The sequence below is a fragment of the Lepus europaeus genome, chromosome 4 (genome assembly GCF_033115175.1).
Source record: "Lepus europaeus isolate LE1 chromosome 4, mLepTim1.pri, whole genome shotgun sequence".
Lineage (NCBI taxonomy): Eukaryota > Metazoa > Chordata > Mammalia > Lagomorpha > Leporidae > Lepus > Lepus europaeus.
In genome coordinates, this window is record NC_084830.1 from 11,921,172 (window position 1) to 11,940,849 (window position 19,678).

Here is a 19,678-nt window from a genome sequence, read left to right on the forward strand (position 1 = left end):
GAAACATTCACCATTCCATCCATCCACTCACCTATTGATTCCACACATATTTGTTAAGAACCTAGGGTGGATAAAAACAGGTGCTAGAGACTAAGTTATACATAAAATATAGTGCATGACCTTCAAGAGATAATAGTCTAAAGGAAACAAACATAAAGTTAGGAAATTATAAAAAAAAAATCACAGCAATTTCTGTGCTAAGGACAAGTAGAGATTCAGCAAGTTTCCTGGAGAAGTAATGTCTGCATTGGTTGTTAAAGTAGCAGTAGCAGTAAGACATGTGCCTAGATACTACATGGTCCAATGCAAAAGTATGGTGGACTGAGCAGTTATTTAAGAGGTCAGATTGTGTCAGGTGTCTGAGTTCCAGCTGAAGGTCAAATGTCATTTGCATCAGGCCAGATACTCTGTGCAGTAGTGCAAGGAGAACCCACAAACAAGAAAACATTGTGAGCTGTGTAGAAACTCTTGGTCACCTGTGAAGCAATTGGAGAAACCCTACTCATTAGCCTGGAGAAAAAAAGAAGACAGCCAGGGAGAGGGAGATAAAAAGATCTTTTTCAGAAAACAGGAAGAGGTCCAGGAGGTGAGAGTTGTGAATGAAGCAAGGAAGAAGTTTTCAGCATTGTTTTCCAATTATCATTCCATAGAATTTATAAAGGAAGTTCAAGAAAAGAGGGGTTTTGTTAACAAAAGTTTGAAAAACTCAGTTTAAATGTCTCATTTGTGCAGAACTTGTCAGTGCTTTTATCTGAGTAATGTGAACTGTAAGGTTCCAAAAGAAGTTTAATATAAATTCATCACTAAGTGGCACCAAAGTATCAGACATTGGCACCAGCACTGGGAGCAAAGAAACAAAAGAGACAAAGTCCTTTTCCCAAGGAGACTGGTGAGCAGAAAAAGGATAAACAAATAATAGATCCCCATGGCCTAAACCACAGAACCAATTTCAAAGAAAGCATCCTGTCATTCTTGCCTTTTCTGGAACACAGTTTCAAGAAAGTAGATTAGGAAGCCCTGGGAATGAAACAGAACCTTGTAGCTCTGACCCTGAGTCAGCAATTTTTAGTTTTACAGTGATGTTGGAGGCATCCAGGGTTTTGAGATGGCAGTTTGTGTTTCACAGAGCTAAAGGGTTCTTGACTCATAAAAACTGGTTGTTTCTAGAGAGTCAGTCTTCAGCCTGAAATCTCATTAGAAAGAATTTACTCACTGTGACAAGCTCATTAACGAATACCAAAATCTGTGGCCACCACGAAATAATGCAGCCTATAGAAAAAGTAGGGCTTCCGTGGGTACATAGATAGACAAACACAAATCCAAAGTCTTCTGAGAATAAACCAACTGATGGGTTTAAGAGAAACCATGGCCACTCCTACCCCATTCCAACAAAGTTTGCCAAGGGTTACACAGACCTCTGATTATAACTCTCACCAGTCCCCTATAGAAATTCAAGTGAGACCCTATCACCAGAAACCTGGGTTCAGAGGGGACTTCGGCTCTCAACTGGGCTTTGCTCTGTCTTAAGCACTTGTGAAAGAGGAAATAATTTCTGAGAGATCCAAAGAGGACACAGAGGTCCCAGTCATGATGAATCCAGGGGCAATGATGCTTTATTATTTAGGCACTCAGCCACAGGAGGCTACCGCAGCCACAAACTTTTAAAGTTTACTTATTTATTTGAAAGACATGGAGAGGGAGAGAGAGAGAGAGAGAGAGAGAGAGAGAGAGAGAGAGAGAGAGAGAAAGAGGATACCTTCCATCTACCAATCCACTCCTCAAATGGCACAACAGCTGCTGGGCTGGCCAGGCCAAAGTCAGGAGCCAAGAATACCAGGGCTTCCACACAGGTGGAAGAAGTTCAAGTATTTGAGCCATCCTCCACTGCTTTCCCAGGTGCATTAGCAGGTAGCTGGATCAGAAGAGGAGCAGCCAGGACAAGAACCAGAGCTCTGATAATGGATGCCAGCATCATAAGCAGAAACTTAACCTGCTGTGCCTCAATGCTGGCCCCAAACTTTGACATTTCTACTGCTTAATCTGACCACCCAAACATGTAGAACAATATCTAAAGTAAACAGACAACATTATAAATGTTTACAGCATTATTTATAGCACTATTTATAAAATAAATATAATAATTATTTATAACATTGCTGCTTCAATCTTATCTCCCAAATATCTAAAAAATTCCGGCTAAAATAAATAAATATGTATATATTTATTATTATGTGTAAACATAGTATATAGTATATACTTTAATCATACATTGAAACATACATTTGGATTTAGGTGTTCAATTATATACATTATATTTAATCTAATTGCATTTGCCATTTCTTTCCATTCCATCCTTCTGTTTTTCCTATTCTGTAGTCAAATGCTTAAGTTGTTTGTATAAAAGAACCATCTAACAGTTTGGAGGTCAATTTAAGATTGGAACCGTATTTTAAAGTTTATGCTATTTTTAACACAACTTCAATCTAGTTCACACTGGGGCTGTTAAGACTTTTTGAAAAGAATGAAAAATATTATAATTAAAAAACACTCATTCCAGCATGATCCTAAATGGGCCAATTAGGCATGTAACATTTCCCCAATATTTTTGACAAATGACGTACTGAAGACATCAGTGCATGGATTTTTGGTGTTGGCAATATTATCCCACTGAGGATGAAGATGTGGTCAAATCTTAGTGGTCTTTACTCGTGGAAAGAGAGGAGTATCACAGATAATCTCAAACCATAGTTGCCCCCGAAGTCATGAATGTGTTGCATGCAGTTCATTAAAGGTTAATGGAGGCTGTACATTTCCCTATGTCCCTTCCTGATTTCAATTTGGTTGCCTTCCGGAATTGATGCTGATCTCTTGAGTGAGTGTGTGCTCTGAAGGGAGGAGGTACACATGTGTAATTGTCATATAAGATTGACAGGACAAACGATCAGAGGAAAGAGCACTGAGCATTGCCTACCTGCACAAAGTACTAGGGATATAATTGTAAGAAATATAAATAACTGCTTAGCCAACAAAAGAATTTTCCACTACAACATCACTGGCACTTTGACAAAAAGGCTTCCTCCCTAGCTGGTTCCTCTAACTGGTGGTGGTAGTGGTGAAAGAAAGAGCTGGTGCTTCCAAAGTTCTATTCCATTTGAATCAACCACATAAAGGAGCTCTGAAAGGATATTTCATTGCTCTGTGCCTCCAGTGGCAGCTGAATCCTTTTTTGAGTGGAAAAGGGTTACAAAGTACAGGCAACCAGGAGGTAACATCTACTCCTAGTTCCAAATGTCCCCAAAAGACCAGCATTTGTCCCTGATGACACTTTGACCAGTCTGTATCAATAGGAGCCAAGTAGGGACAAAGTGGAGAGTTAATTCATTAAAGTAAATGTAAGAGGCTGTTAATCTGAGGTTGCATCATTTTTGCTGAGGGGGGCAAAGCCTTCTCTTGTATGAAAGAAGCTCTTATTAGAGCAGCGCAGTTGTAACTCTTGTCGCAGCAGTTGCTTTCACTATAATTTAGGTGAATCAGTCCCAAACATATTTTCTGAAACTCCCCTGCTCCGTGAAATGCAAAGGTCTTTGAGGACCTGGTAGAATGGATAAGCAAATTAAAATTACCAGAAATGTCAGAGATGCCTAACTATGAACATTCCTAGATATTTCAGTAAATTTTATCTCCAACTTTGAGAAGCCAGTCCCAAGTACAGTCCAGGGAGCATCCTGGCAGAATGTATCCCCGACAAAGGTAGCTTGAGTTTCCTTTCCATATCCTCTACAACATAAAAAATGTGAGTTTTGTCAATTGCCAAGCTATGTGGAAAGAATTTCTACCCAAAAAAACAGTAGAACAGGTCATTTCCTTTGCGTTCAGGGATGCTGCACTAACAGCATTTAAGTCCCAGGGCTCAAGCCCTTTAGCGCCTTGTGTCTCCTGCTGCGGAATTTTCTGGAACATTGGCCCCTGCTTCCCCCTCTCTAACCCAATCCTTCTCCTTACCTCCCATCTGTTGTATCTGCCCCCTGCAAACAACTATCTTTTTAACCTGCAGTGGTCTCCTTAATACCCAGAGCTGAAATTAACGCTTCAGTGCCCTAAGATCATACATCTGCTTTCTCATTTTTAGCACAAGCAGTTTTATTCTTTGTCCAGGCTGGATAAGGGGTTTTCAGTAAATCCTGCCGGTGATGAAGCCCTGCTACAGAATTCTTTAGAGACCTCCAATTCAGGCCATCCATGTAGATGAACATGAAGTATCCAACAACACGATAGGCAGAATCTATATGGAATAGGCTGGATGGCTTCACAGAGGTCAAAGCCCCTCATGCCAACTCTGGCCCTAGAAACAATGGGTCTGATTTAACTGCAAGTGAGCTGAAGGCTCTTGAGCAAGTCTCTTGGAGGCTCGTAGATATACAAAGGCTTGTACAGGAGGATCTTTCTGGTAGTCTGTCTCCTCCCACAGTCTGCCATTTGGTGGCATCATCAACTTATCTCAGTCTAGCTGTGTTCTAAACATAGCCAAAAATAGCAGAGGCTGTAAGAATGTGAACAGAGGCAGAGTGTTCACTTCTCAGCTCCACGGATGCATCCCATCCATCCTTCCCCTCAAGAAAGTCTCTTGGACTGATGGAATGGGCTTCCCTCACCTGTACCACATCCCTTCAAGTCCAAATCACACTCTGTCAAAGTAGCAGTCAAACTGGAGCTCTGAGTGACCATTGCATTTGGCTAGATCCAACCAGTGGATCTTGTCACTGGTGGATCAAGTCACCAGAAGACAAGTTCTCTTGTCTGAAGCTGGTGTGTCTTCACTAAGCCAATGCAATATCTGCATCTGTGTACCCATACCCAGCTGCTAACCTTGATGGCTGTACCTTACACCACTTTGTTTTGTTGAGCCCTGAGAAAATCTGGGAGTCGGGGACTGCTTGCATTTTTTGCCAAAAAGGAAATCACACACATATATCTATATAAATATATAGATATATAATGGTCTACTTGGAGGGGGCATATTTGTGAAGTGTAAAATTTAACAGCCTTTATCAAGTTGAAGGAGCACATCCTGGCATATCTGGCTCTCTGGCTGTTAGGAATGCTAAAAATAAAAATGCAAGCCTTGGGACTCCAGGTCTCTCCACCACCATGGAATCAAAAACCACATGAAAATGTGGAGATGATCATTTTGTGGGTTTTTCAGATATATTTGCTTTCTGTTATTTTGGAGTTCTCTTTCTCTTAAACCTGGAATATACCTGGTTGGAGAAAGGCCCTTGATAACATTTCTTAAGCCAATGATTCTCCAAATAACTCAACCCAGGGAATTCAGTGCACCTACATAGAGGAAAGGCAAGTATCCCTATTGATGTGGTATTTTGCCAGGCTGTGTTTCTCTAAACCAAATGCTAACAAATCAGCTTCTGTAGGTTTCACTGAATACAACTGCATGAAATGCTATTACTGTTTGCAATGCAACATGACCTAAAAACAGTTCATTTCTTTTTGATCCAAAGGGGACTAGCAGGTTTATTGTGTTTGCATGTGCTTTCCCCCTAGACTCTGGCTGCCCTAACAAGAAATTCAATAAATCTGCTTCCAAACCATCTTGCACAAGCTTTGCATGTCCAGTCTGGGCCTGAGGAAATTAACAAGAGAATAGAACATACCATCGACTTGCGGAGTGGCGATAAATTGAGAAGAGAGCATATCAAGCCATTCTCACTGATGTTTAAAGACTCCAGCCTGGAGCACAAGGTAGAGCTGAGTGGCTCTTTTTCTAAGTAAATTGTTGTAAATGTGTGTGGGACTAGAGAAAGAACCCAAGGTCTGTGGTTTTCAGTTTCTTTGTCTGTTATTCGTTTGCTTTGCTTTGGTTTAGTTTGGCACCGTCTTTTCTTTTTCCCTTTGAAACTCATGAGTAGACTGAAGGCCAGTTATGAAAGGAGATGCAAGTTAGATGAAAAGCTACAGTTTAGCTCCTTAAGGAAAAGATGGCTAAAGTATCAGATCCCTTAACTCAGTGAGCATCAAAGGATTATCTTCCACTTGGAGATTATTAAGCCAAGTGGCATTAACAACACTCGGCCTTGGCTTTGTTTTTGGATGAATTCACATTGGTTACAAGCCTTGCATTTTCATATGTGAGGGCACCCAATAACTTGATGTAAACACTAGCGCTGAATGCTGTCTTTTTGAGATTTTAGACATCTATTTCCCCATGTTCCCAGTTGTCTGCTATCTCACTCCTCCTTTTGCTCCTCTCCTCCATCTCAGCATAGTAAAAAGAAGATGGACTGTGGATTTAGTTAGGTTTGAATTCCACCTCTACCACTTCTGTGGCCATGTGACCTTTGATAAGTGAGGCAAGCTCTCTGAACATGAGTTCCTCTCTGTACAACAAGGGTAATGAAACTGCCTCCCTCATCGGTTATTGGGGAAAGCTCCCAGGTAGTGATTTGATTACGGGAGTTGTTCAGAGCGGGCAGCCATCAATCTATCAATGACGACTTTGCCCTGGGCCCCTCCAGCTCTGCCCTGCAAAGGGAGTGGGAAAAGAGGGTGCTGTCCCTGCCTAACTGGGCTGCTCCTCTGCACCGATGGAAGCTGACAGACCCTCCTTGACTGAGCACAGGAGGACATGGCATCTGACGGAGCCTCGGGCAAGAACAGCAGGGAATTTGCAAGCAAATTTTCAGAGTTTGATCCAATACTCTGTAAAGCTCCAGTGAGCAATTTTTTGAGTGAGTTTGCTCAGCTGCCTGGGAGATTCTGCTTTCTTTGGTTTGGGAAATTCACACTTCTGTGCACATGCACTATTCCCAATGAGTTTCTGTGATAACTACCTACAGATTGCAAACTGCAAAATTAATACCTTCACTGGCAATTCCCAATTTGAAATGTATTGTGTCTATGTACTAACCAAACAAAAGGAAAAGAAACATTTTGCCTTACTCAATCCCCCAGAAATACCAGGTGCACTTTGCCTATTCATAATATAACTAAGGGCTTTAGGTCCAAATTAAATACATTTTCTTTTCTGGTTACTACGTTGAAAGGGCTAGAATGATGAGCAGAGTGGCTTTACAAAGAATCTTCTCAATTAGTCTGTGTAGAAACCTGTGTCCCGAGTTATACAAAACCCTTTTATTCATTCCTGCCAAAAGATATACTTGCTTCACTAATGACCTAACCCCTGCAAACTCTAGTTGGTTTCTAGTGGGTTTTATGAATACCCTTATGTATAATCTTATGTATAGCCCCCAGCACTGCAGGAGGAATGGACCAGGGGCAGGACCAGGGTATCTTAGCCTGATTTCCATGACTAGGAGCGTCAGAAAGCAGAACCCAAAATGGATATGGATAGAGCTCTTGCCAGTGGACAGTCTTGCCGTGCACTACCAAGCCAGTTCTTCACATTGCATAAGTTCCCTGGTAGTGAATCAATGGGACACATCAGAAAATGTTCACTCCTTTCGTGTCAGAGAGATCTCTAAGATCCTGTTGAGGGACTGTGATACTGCAAGAAACAACATGTAATAAGTAGCACTCATCTAGTATTTACCAAAACCCAGGCACTATTTGTAAGCTTTCTGTACAATTTAAGAGGCAACTACAGTACAAAGTAGATATTATTATGACTCTCACCTTACCCTTGATGAAAGAAGACATGGAGAAATAATTATGAAGTCAAGCTGTCAGTAGAGGGACCAGGACCTGAGCCCGCTGTGACACGGAAGCCAGTGCTATTGTCTGGGGTCCCTAGGACTTGCTCTCCCAGCCTCTTGTTTGAAGAAGATAATCTTATGCTATGTTCATTCTCTGTTTTTTGAACTTTGGATGAAGCAAGATGCACAAGGAAGGGGTTTGGAGGAGATTAAGTGGGAGAAGTTTCCAGAGAATTAGCAAAACAAAAACAATGTTTTCAAAGGCACAGGACCCCAGAGTTCATGAATAGTATTTCTGTGTAGCTGTTCTGTACCTAGTGTTACATAGATCACTTGGTTGCACCCTCAGTCTTAAGATCCCATTTACAATAGAGAAAACTGAGTCTCCAAGATGTAAAGCAGAGGTCATAGATATCAAAATCAACCACTCTCTTTCATTGACTATATGATGCCTTCAACTACAAGATACTCTATTTTCTATGCCGTACTCAGAAAGAAAACATCTCCCAATATTGGAAGTCTAAGGGGAAACACACTCATTCACCACCACCCCCACACACAGACACACACATACACACGTTCACCCACAGGCACACACACAATAAGCTGAATTTACACCCTTGAAGTAAAGAGGAACAGAAAAAAAAATAACATACAATAGACAAGAGTAGTGAGGAAATCAACATACCTATACTACTATGGTATTGATTAGATAAAAGAAAATAGCTCTCCCAAAATTAAAACTCCCAGATGAAATCTGCAGAGCTTTGCCGCCTGAATTCCCACCCTAAATGTGGTCTAAATAAAGCCTCAGGCAATTACATTTAAAGTGGAACTGGGGTGGTATTGCCACCTGGTGACCATCAGAAGCAATGGCAAAGGGCCCTAGAAACAGCTGAAGATGTTAGGCTACCACTGATAAACAAGTACATTCTGTATTCAGAGAGTGAAGATGTGCTTTTTACCAAGAAGTTTACATTTCAAACTTAAAATACGCATCTTAGAATTTCTAAAATATATACAGTATTTAGATCTAAAGCCTCTTCTCTTCCTCCTACCATACCCTATTTCTTACGAGCCAGTTTGGACCATAAAACCTTTTCTGAAAGGAAAAATGAAAATGCAAGCAATGATTATACCTTGCAAATTTTATAGAGAAGAAACGGCTTCATGCCGTTTGAACAATAACAAGATACATAAATGAGAGAACTCTCTTACCTCTTTCCTTTTATGAGTGAATTATAAAGCAAACAAAAAATACATTAAAAAAAAGCTCCATTGGAATGTATATAAATATTCACACATTTCTTGTTTAAGGCCTGTGAGAATTGGTATATCAGTATATAGTGCTACATAATTTCTTCTTGAGTAAATAAGAAATTGAATCCAGACTCAGGTTAAGAAGATAATTGGGTGATAATGCCTGGTCTTGGGATATTTTCTGCAAATTCTAAGAACCAAAAGACACAGGCCAGTTCGGATCTAACCTTTTTTTCAGTGGAGTTTGAGGAGAGAAGACTGTAACCTTCTGCTGATTCCCTGCCATTGAATTGCAAGGTGGCTCACCAGCCCACCTCCCCCATGGTTGTTTTGAGTCAAGCTTCCGAAAAAGTATGCTCATGACGCATGTGGCTTAGCTAAGTTTGGATGAAACATTTTCCCTCCTCTTGTCCTTGGTTTCTGTGAATAAGAAAGTTGGACAGTACCTCACCTGTCAGCAACAGGAGCTATGAATCTACAAATCCCCTGTGATCATGATGGTCTGGGGCAATCCTGGTTTACTTCTATTTTCCCAATGTCATTGTTAACAGCACCTCATTCCATTCTCTAGAGTCCCCAGTGTAGATCTAATTGCACCCAAGGATTGGATCTCAGCCGGCCTGGGGTGCCTTTCAACATGCCCCCTCCCCTGTAGCTTTATGAGGACTCTGAGCAGAACCCTGGACACAGCCAGGGGACCTCATCCATTCACCAGAGTCCCTTTCAGCCCCTGCCAAATGTCACGGAGCAATCTTCTGCCCATCTTTTGTCAGGCTATTTCCCAAGGGAATTTACAAATCTCACAAGCAAGCAAAGGCTAGAACTAGGGTAAAGAGACAGAAAACAACATTTTACATATTTTTAATCATATTGGATCTTTGGTTTATAAAAAAAGAGATGAATTTTCACTAAAAAAGTTTATACAACACATATCAGGCAACAAACATAAAATGAAATTTCTTCTGATCTTTCATACCAGGATAAGCACTGTGAATATATTGGCATCTGTCATGCTATTTTCACACCAGTGAGTCTCCATATACTTATCTATGCAATTTTTATAAAAAGGATCATTTTGTCAAATAGTACTTTGCAATATAGTGCTAATATCCTTTTCCCATACTATTAAGTATTTAATTACAAAATAATTTTAGAAATTGTACACTACTGCATTGTACATTTTAATCATTTTTTGTTTTTTTCAGCTTTTCACTATTATAACTTACCAACTCTGCTGCAATGGTCATTGTCATAGTTAAATCATCCATGCAGACTCATTTATCTCCTTAGGGTAAAATCCAAAAAGTAGGTCAAGATAATGCATATTTTAAAATGCTTGAGACACATCTGAAACTTCATATGTTTTTAAAATTGTCAGTTTGATAGGAAGCAAGCAATATCTCCCTATTTTTTTTTTTAATTCTGATTGAGGTTGACGGTCTTTTGTATGTGTCTTGATCATATTTCTCCTTTTGGGATTTGCACACTTATGACGTTCATCTTTGTCTTACTGATTTGTGAGCTTCTTTATACAGTGAGGAATGTAGCCTTTTGTAGACTCATTTTCTTTGAACCTTCCCATTTTCAGAGCACTTACAAGAAGATGATGTTTCTCAGTCTCCAGTTCTCATTTCTTTTCTGGGACAAGACTCTGAATGAGGCATAGGATGATGAAGGAAATTAATTACAATTATTTATACATGTGTCCAGACCAGAGAAACCAATCCCAAACCTTTGCTGCCTTAAAAGAACTTGATAGCATTGGAACATTTATTTGGAATGAGCTCATTAAGCTTTCTGTTCCAAAAACAATGTCGCCACCTTAGAATGAGGTGGCTTACTCATCGTGAATAAAGATTAGGACGTCTGATACATATGCTTCAAAATTTATCAGGTGCTTATGTTTTACATGTGGGTATTTGAGTAGGTTAAGTGTTCAATCAAATGATATCGATGAAATTTAAATGTCCTTCCTTCTTCCAATGCTGATATCTTTCTGTATAATTCTGAAAATCTTTTTTCAACAGAAATCCCCTTTCGTCCTTGTGACAAATTTATGCAATAAATTCCTCTTTGCCCTCGATTAATAGTTCTCAAGCTCGAGAATCAGTGAGGAGCTTGTTTCAAATGCAGGTACCTGTACTCAAATGCAGGTACTCTGCCCCCAACTTTCTGATTTTTGAAGGCAGATGTACATTTTGAAAAACACTGTTTTGAGATTCTCTCACTGTGAAATGTCAGTCATCTTTCTCTGTTCATGGCTGAGTGTACTTGGGAAGATCACCTACCTCACATCCAGACTCAGGTCAAGAAGATAATTGGGTGATACCGCCTGGTCTCAGGATATTTTCTGCAAAATCTAAGAACCGAAAGACACAAACCAGTTTGGATCTGACTCTTTTTCAGTGAAATTTCAAGAGCGAAGACTAAAACCTTCTGCTGGTTCCCTGCCATCAAAGATCAGCTCACATCAGAAGGTCCAAAGTGAAGACCAGTGTGGCCTCCTGTAGGGTTAGAGGGCATGTCTCTATATGGCTCGCAATGGACCCGGAAGCACAGACTCTGAGATCAAACAGACCTTTGTTCAAATCTCACTTTGGAGCTGAAGTGGGCACAGAGGACCATTTATCAGTTATCTGGCCATTAGTAGGTACAAACAAGTCAATATCATTTTGTCATTCAACCAGACATGGCCATGCACAAGCAAAATCCTCATTTAACTTAAAAGTGTTTAGCATTTGTTAAAAGAAGAAAAAACATAGACTTGATTGCTGGGTAGATTCCTGCCATTGCTGATTGGTCACACAAGATGGGGTCCTTGACTCACTGACATGATGATAATCATCTGTCCCTAGAGGTTAGTATGAAAATTTTCATGACAGTATAGTCATGTAGTAGAAGTTTGAATAAATGCACTAGATTTTCTTTTCCCTCGTCCTGATAAATCTTATGCTATTTACCTTGTGAGGCTAAATACTCACTTAAAAATAAATCTCACACTTCTTCTAGAGCTGAGAGGGTCAATCTTAACATGACCAGATTCCCAACCTTCATAATGCTAACCAAGGACAAACTGATAGCCTATCAGGAGGATTGTTCTCATCCAGGTCTCTGAACAATTGGAGCATACGCAGTGATCACCTTGGCCCCTCAGATGTGTTCAAATATGTAACCATTACTTGATTGTCTTTTATTGAATGATTTGATTATTAAATTCCCTATTATTACCATCTTCCAAATGAGATGTGAAAGATAGTCTTTCTCTTTTAGGACATTTAGTGCTTGATCATCCTTGAAGACTGTGCCTTCTGCAATGAGAACAAGCCAGCCAAGGGTTTACATCATTTCACATGGAAGTTTCACTATGATCTGGCAAGAATTGTCCTTCCTTCCATGCTTATGATTCCTAGGAAGTCCATGTGACCAGTTCAGAACCTTCACTCTATTTGGTTTGTTCTCCATTTGTATACACTCCACCAGGCATCAGATACTGTGTGCTGTAGGGAGATAAAAAGCAATGTCCATCACACCCTAGGAACCTACACTTCAGCTATATCTTGGGCTAATCATTGAACTTCCTTTCCTAAAAATTGGAATATTCATGGCTATTTCACAAGGGTGTTATGCAGACAACATACAGTTAATACTAGGGGACTGCAAAAGTTCATAGGAAAAGATGAGTTTAGAGAGCAGGCATTTAGTTTAGTTTTTAAGATGCTGATTGGGGTCAGCACTGTGGCACAGTAGGTTAATCCTCCACCTGCGGCATCGGATGCCGGTTCTAGTTCTGGCTGCCTCTCTTCCAGTCCAGTTCTCTGCTATGGCCTGGGAAAGAAGTAGAAGATGGCCCACATGCTTGAGCCCCTGCACCCACGTGGGAGACCTGGAGGAGGCTCCTGGCTCCTAGTTTCAGATCAGCGCAGCTCTGGCCATTGCAGCCATCTAGGGAAGTGAACCAGAGGATAGAAGACCTTTCTCTCTGTCTCTCCTTCTCACTGTCTGAAACTCTATCTCTCTAATAAGTAAATAAAAATCTAAAAAAAAAAGATGCTGGTTAGCATACCCACATCCCATATTAGAGTAGCTGGGTTTGATATCTGGCTTCAGTTCCTGCTTATAACTATCTGTTATTGCAACTCTGGGAAGCAATGGCGATAACTCGAATGGTTGAGTCCCTGTCACCTATGAGAAAGATCTGGATTGTTCCTGGCTCCCAGCTTTGGCCTGGTTCAGACAAGCATTTGAGAAATGAACCAGGAGATAATAGCATTCTCTCTCTCTCTCTCTCTCTCTCAAATAAACAAATTTTTTAAAATTTTATTTATTTATTTAAGAAACTTAAGAAACAGTTACAGACAGAGAGAGGGATAGACAGAAAGAGAGATCTTAATCTGCTGGTTCACTCCACAAATGGCTGCAACTGCTGAAGTTGGGCAGATCCGAAGCCAGGAGCCAGCAGCTTCTTCTGGGTCTCCCACAAAGGTGCGGGGGCCTAAGCACTTGGGACATCTTCTGCTTTCTCAGGCCATAGCAGAGAGCTGGATCAGAAGAGGAGCAGCTGGAACATGAACTAAGCCAATATGGGATGCCAACACCACAGGCGGAGTCTTAACCCACTAAGCCACAGCGCCAGCCCCAAATAAGTAACTTTTAACAGACAATTTTGTTTTGATACAAAAAGCTGGAATCCATGAATAGGTATTTCATTAAACTCATCTTCCATGAACTGTTTGAAGACCCCTTATATTCGTGTATTTTAAAAAAAAGTACACCAATATAAACTTATCTTTTTTTTTTTTTTTTTTTTTTTTTTTTGACAGGCAGAGTGGACAGGGAGAGAGAGAGACAGAGAGAAAGGTCTTCTTTGCCATTGGTTCACCCTCCAATGGCCGCTGCGGCCGGTGTGCTGCGGCTGGCACACCGCGCTGACCCAAAGCCAGGAGCCAGGTGCTTCTCCTGGTCTCCCATGGGGTGCAGGGCCCAAGCACTTAGGCCATCCTCCTCTGCACTCCCGGGCCACAGCAGAGAGCTGGCCTGGAAGAGGGGCAACCAGGACAGAATCTGGCACCCCGACTGGGACTAGAACCCGGTATGCCAGCACCGCAGGTGGAGGATTAGCCTATTGAGCCGTGGCGCTGGCCATAAACTTATCTTTTAACTGAATTTTCCATGCACTTTTTTTGAAGTGTCCTTATTAAGTGCCTCATAGGCTGATGCAGGGATGTCACAAGTAAATTGGTATTTGTTGATCACTTGCCAACTTATCATGAATATTATGTAGATATAGATATAGATATTTGATTTAATTGTTACAACATCCTGGCCTGAAGGTATTCATTTTACTATTTGGCAAGTGAAGAAGACTCAGAGAATGTGAGCAGTTTTCCAAGACTCACACCTGTAGAAGGCAGCAGAATTAGCATTCAAATCAAATTCACTGTGTCACCTAACCCAGACTGTCACTATAACAATGAAAGATCCTGCAACATCCTCAAAGGACTGCTTCCCATGTCTGTAGGAATGGGTTGATAATGTAGCCAGTAGCATGTGTTGGCGGGGTTATGAAGCAATGCATGAGGCAAATACCTTAGAGGCAAAAAAAAAATGGCAAAATTGAGATCATGAACATTTCTTTTATCCCCCTTTCACTCTGCACACACAAGCACATACACATATGTCTATACAATATACCCAAGCGATCTAAAGCATTGTCCTTGAAGAATCCAAAATTTTGATAAAAATAGGCTAAAACAAGTGCAAATCACCATGGCCGACCATGCCCCTGTGGAAGTCAGTTAAGTGATGAGTAGACACATGAATCACCATTTCTCTTAGGATAGAAGGAAGAGAATTATGCGTGCCTGAACTCATAAGCTGTGTAAGCTGCGACTTCCACGAGGAGTCAGACGAGTTCAAGCATCCTGGAGTCAGTTGTGTGAATGAATGTTTTGAGACAGCAGGCAAAACCAGTTTGGCCCAACAACAGACCAAAGTAAAGATAAGCTTCAGTTTTTACGTGGAAATCAGCTACTAGATTTTGCCCATTTTTTGTGTGACAACAACTATCACAAACAGCACTTGCCATGAACCAAGATCTGTGCTGAATATTTCCAAAGCTTTAATTTAACATGACTTTGTTTTCCCCATCAGCAGCCACATAAAAACAAGGAATTGCCACACATGGGAATCTACATAATCTTTCAGCCAATGGAGTACATCTGGCTCTTATCTATGATAGAATTTCTCAGTTTTCTCTGTCCCCTTTCAAGAAAATCAGAGTTAAAGGGAGGCTTAAAGATTTGAAGAAAAATGCACCATAAACTTCCAAATGTTTTATTTCTCTTCCCACCAACTCCTATTAGATTTACAATGATTACATTAAGGTGATCAAGAAGGCAAGTGGCAAAGAAAAGAAAGCCAGGCACAAGGATAAAATTTCTGATGGATTAGGATGCTAGACTCTGGAATAAGACATTGAGAATAAATACAGATTTTTATCTTCGGGACATTTAGACCTTATTGAACCATTCCATTTCTTATTTTGATGTATAAGGTGAGACCATAAAACTTGAACTACATGGTCATGGATATTTTTTGCATTTTTCTATGTTAGACACTTGGCTAATATGTTTTGTGATTTTATTTTTACTGTAATATCAGACTACTCTTAAGCAGCTTGTTATTCTAGTCAGTCCAAAAATAGTATGAATAATTCATATTATTGTACCCATTTCCTAGATAAGGAAACAAAAATAGAAAACTTAGTAAATCTGTTCAGGATTGCATAGCTGGTAAGTGTTGGAATTGCCATTCAAATACAGGTAGTCTAGCTATAGATTAGTCCATGTCAGGTGAGGACAGAACAGATGCAAAACAAGGAGGGTCTAACTTTGGCAGGCAGGAGCAAACAACTAATCTAATATCGCTATGAATCAGAATTTTCAGACCTTCATAAGTCAAGAGGAAGTTAAATGAATCACCACTCAATCCCAGTACCCTATCAATCCGAGCTAGTGAGGAATGTTCTTTTCATAGTCCTGTTTCCTTACATTTTCAAAATAATAAAGGACGCCATTCTGAAACCCTATATTTTACATTTGATTGACAGCAACTTCACAACTATAGGGCTCTTCTTTAATGTTACTATGCTAGACGCTGGATTTCATACATGAAAATAATCAAATGTTTTAGTATTGCAAAAGCTGTGACTTGTACTAATGTCCCCATTTGACAGAAAAAAAAAACAGAAGTGAGGTTCAAAAAATTGGCTTTGTTTACAGGAAAAGACTTGCAGGTTTGGAGGAAAAGCAAGCCTTCTTTCTCCTCACACAGCTTACCATCTGAAGAAAAAGGAAAACATGAAACCATATGCAACTTTAATCTGGGCAAATAAGGATTCTGTGACTTTTTTCAAGCCATCAACAAGAAATATTCAGGAAAGGTTCACAGAGCCTCAGGTTTAGTATCTATAGGAAAAACTCTTTTCACAGTGAGGACCGGCCAGTGATGGAAAAGGACTCTTCACAAAGGAGTAAAGTCGCTGGCTCAGGCACTGGGAGTACCTAGGAGTGTTTAACATGTTATGGCCCAGCTTATAAAGAACCCACTTCCCTAGACAAAGCAGAGAAGATCAGCTGAGGATTATCAACATACTTGTGAGTAGACAACAGGGATGTTATAGAGAGGATCTCTGAATTGGGAAGGTGATGGTCCCCTACAACTCTAAGAGGCTATGAGGATATTAGTGACAGTGACAGAAGGTAAAAATGAAGATGATGACAATAAAAAGGGGAAGGATGAAGTACACCCAAGATAATTGTTATTGGTTGTTGTTGTTGTTTGAAAAAATACCATCAACAAATCCATATTATGAAGCCAGTTTGAAATTAATCAGTCAGCCAGCAAAAAATAATTATATCTTGTGCAATTGGTTGTTAGAAGGAATTTAGGCATGTCTCTTCCTTTGAATGTACTACTTTGTGTATATTTTCAATGATGTGATGTATGTGAGGTAACATGAGAGGTTTCATTTATGTTAATTTTAAGATCTTTCACTCTTTTAAAAAATCCTTCCTTCCTTCTGAAAAATTAATCCTCAGCTTAAAAAGTCCAAGATGGTTCAGGAGACAAGGCAGGAGAAGCGAAGTTCACATTCAGTGCTGACCTCCCAGGAGATTTTAAGCTGGGCAATGGAATTACTAAGTACTCTAAGTAATGGAAATAAAGTTATTATTATTCCTCAGGGCCACCTCTATCAGACAACCAAAGGGCATCAAACACATTGGTCTCTCAGTCTTGGTTTCTCTGTGAAATGAAAGGGCTACATTTTTTAAATCTCTTAGGCTACTTTCTATTCTAAGATTCTGTGAACTCATTTTCTTTCTTTTTTTTTATTAAACTTTTATTTAATGAATATAAATTTCCAAAGAACAGCTTATGGGTTACAATGGCTTCCCCCCTCCCATAACTTCCCTCCCGCCCGCAACCCTCCCCTTTCCCACTCCCTTTCCCCTTCCATTCACATAAAGATTCATTTTCAATTCTCTTTATATACAGAAGATCAGTTTAGTATATATTAGGTAAAGATTTCAACAGTTTGCCCATCTAGCAACATAAAGTGAAGAAACTACCATTGGAGTACTAATTATAGCATTAAATAACAATGTACAGCACATTAAAGACAGAGATCCTACATAATATTTTTTAAAATTAATTAATTTTCTATGCCATTTCCAATTTAACACCAGGTTGTTTTTTTTTCATTTCCAATTCTCTTTATATACAGGAGATCAATTCAATATATAATTAGTAAAGACCTCATCAGTTTGTACCCACACAGAAACACAAAATTTAAAAATACTGTTTCGTTACTAGTTATAGCATCACTTCACATTAGACAACACATTAAGGACAGATCCCACATGGGGTGTAAGTACACAGTGACTCCTGTTGCTGACTTAACAATTTGACTCTCTTGTTCATGGCGTCAGTAATCTCCCTAGGCTCTAGTCATGAGTTGCCAAAAAAAAGAGGCAGAAAGACTCCTGGGCAAATAGTTCTTCATATCCCTAAACAAACTGAGAAAGAAAGCAAAATCCTGAGCTTGACTTACATTTACTTCTGAAAAAAGTTACTGTGGATGTGTTTTCTACTGTTCTGTTAAAATGATATTAGTTCAAAGAGAGGCAAAAAACTGGATAAGCTCGTGCAAAGTTCCCCTCCCATACCATCTTCATTTTGAATGAGATCGTATCACAATGAAAGGCTGGCAGAGAGTCGGAGATAACGTTCCATAAAGATTATAAGATATGGATTCTTGTTTGTTTATCTGTTTTAAGATTTAACTGCTTTGTTTCTTCTTACTGTTTCCCCCAACCCCAAACTCTCCTCAAACTTAACTCTTCTAAAACTCAACTATGTTGCAATTCATTTTCTCTCTCTCTCTCTTTTTATTTACAGTATTCTCAAATGAGGGATGAAGTATTCAAGTCAAACTTAGTCTGTGCATTTATTGTTCTTCTATTTATCACAACAATACAAAGTTTGCTTCCTTCTTCAAGGTAAGTATAAAAGGACTAAGTTATCCGGTCAATGTCTTAGAGATGGTGTTGCGCACCTGGAGCCAGCCACTTGACCTTTTCAAGGGATCAGAATTTAAAATGACAAGATACACAATTCACATCAAAATGTTTGACAACTGCAGTGTCTATTCTGATTATCTTACCCTGAATAATAATCTTATTATTCTGCCAAGGCAAGAGTCTTTCCCCAGTCAAAATAAAAATGCCACAAAAATCAGAATAGGCCCCACTCTCGCTGGACGTAGCATTCATGAACAAGGAAACTGTTACAGCCATTTATTCGTTCATTTGTTAATGTGAGTGATTCACACATACAATATCATTGCTTCTTGGGTCAGCAAAACTGGCACTTCAATAATAGTGTATGTGTAATAATCTGTATGTGTACTGTTCCAAATATTTTACATACAATTACACATGAATCCTCATGGCAACCCTAGGCACAATGGTTATATCCACATTGAAGAGTAGAAGACTGGAGCTCAGAATAGTGAATTCAGTTGCCCAAATTCTCAGTTGAATCATATTGCAGCCTGGACTCAAGCCCAGGAAACCTAACCCTAGAGCCTAAGTTCATCATGCTTGTTAGACACATGCTTGTATCACACAAGTTTTAGGTGTCAAGCCCAGAAATTGACCCTAAATCTGGATTAGTCCAATAACCCTCCCTTTTCCTATTTCTTGTCTTGCAAGCTGGTTCCTGATTGCTTTCTGGGTTAAATTGCTTTCTTCCCAAACTTATCATGAGTTTTCTCTCATGTGGTTAAAAATAATTAATTTTTAAAATATGTATTATAGACAAAAGTATTTATCACAGACAAATATCTATTACATGCTAGCCCCTGAGCATCATGTAATTTTGCAAAAGGAGATCTGTAGCCTGTGAGATATAATTTAGAAGGAGATGGAGACATTAACAATGGCTCGCAATTACCAAGGATTTACTATATGCCAGGAAAATGCTAAATCTTTTGCATGGATTTTCTCAGTAAAGCCTCAAAGATAACCAGTACGAGAGGCAGCATTTCTAATACCTATTTGGTGGATGAAGATTTATCCCAGGTCACACCTCTATAAAACATGTGAGCTGGAATTTGGACCCAGGGCCAAAGTCTTCGCTTTTGACAACTTAACTGCTTTGTATCACAATCAGTGATTCACTCCAACTGG

General features: G+C 39.7%; 1 protein-coding gene across 1 annotated transcript in view; it reads left to right on the forward strand.

The window, feature by feature from the left end:
• Positions 1 to 19,678, forward strand: part of ADCY8 (adenylate cyclase 8) — a 252,622-nt gene that overhangs the window by 170,135 nt on the left and 62,809 nt on the right. The window contains exons 8-9 of the mRNA XM_062189454.1: positions 5,560 to 5,757; positions 18,387 to 18,487. Of these exons, the coding sequence (XP_062045438.1) occupies positions 5,560 to 5,757; positions 18,387 to 18,487 (299 nt within the window). The remainder of the gene's footprint in view (positions 1 to 5,559; positions 5,758 to 18,386; positions 18,488 to 19,678) is intronic.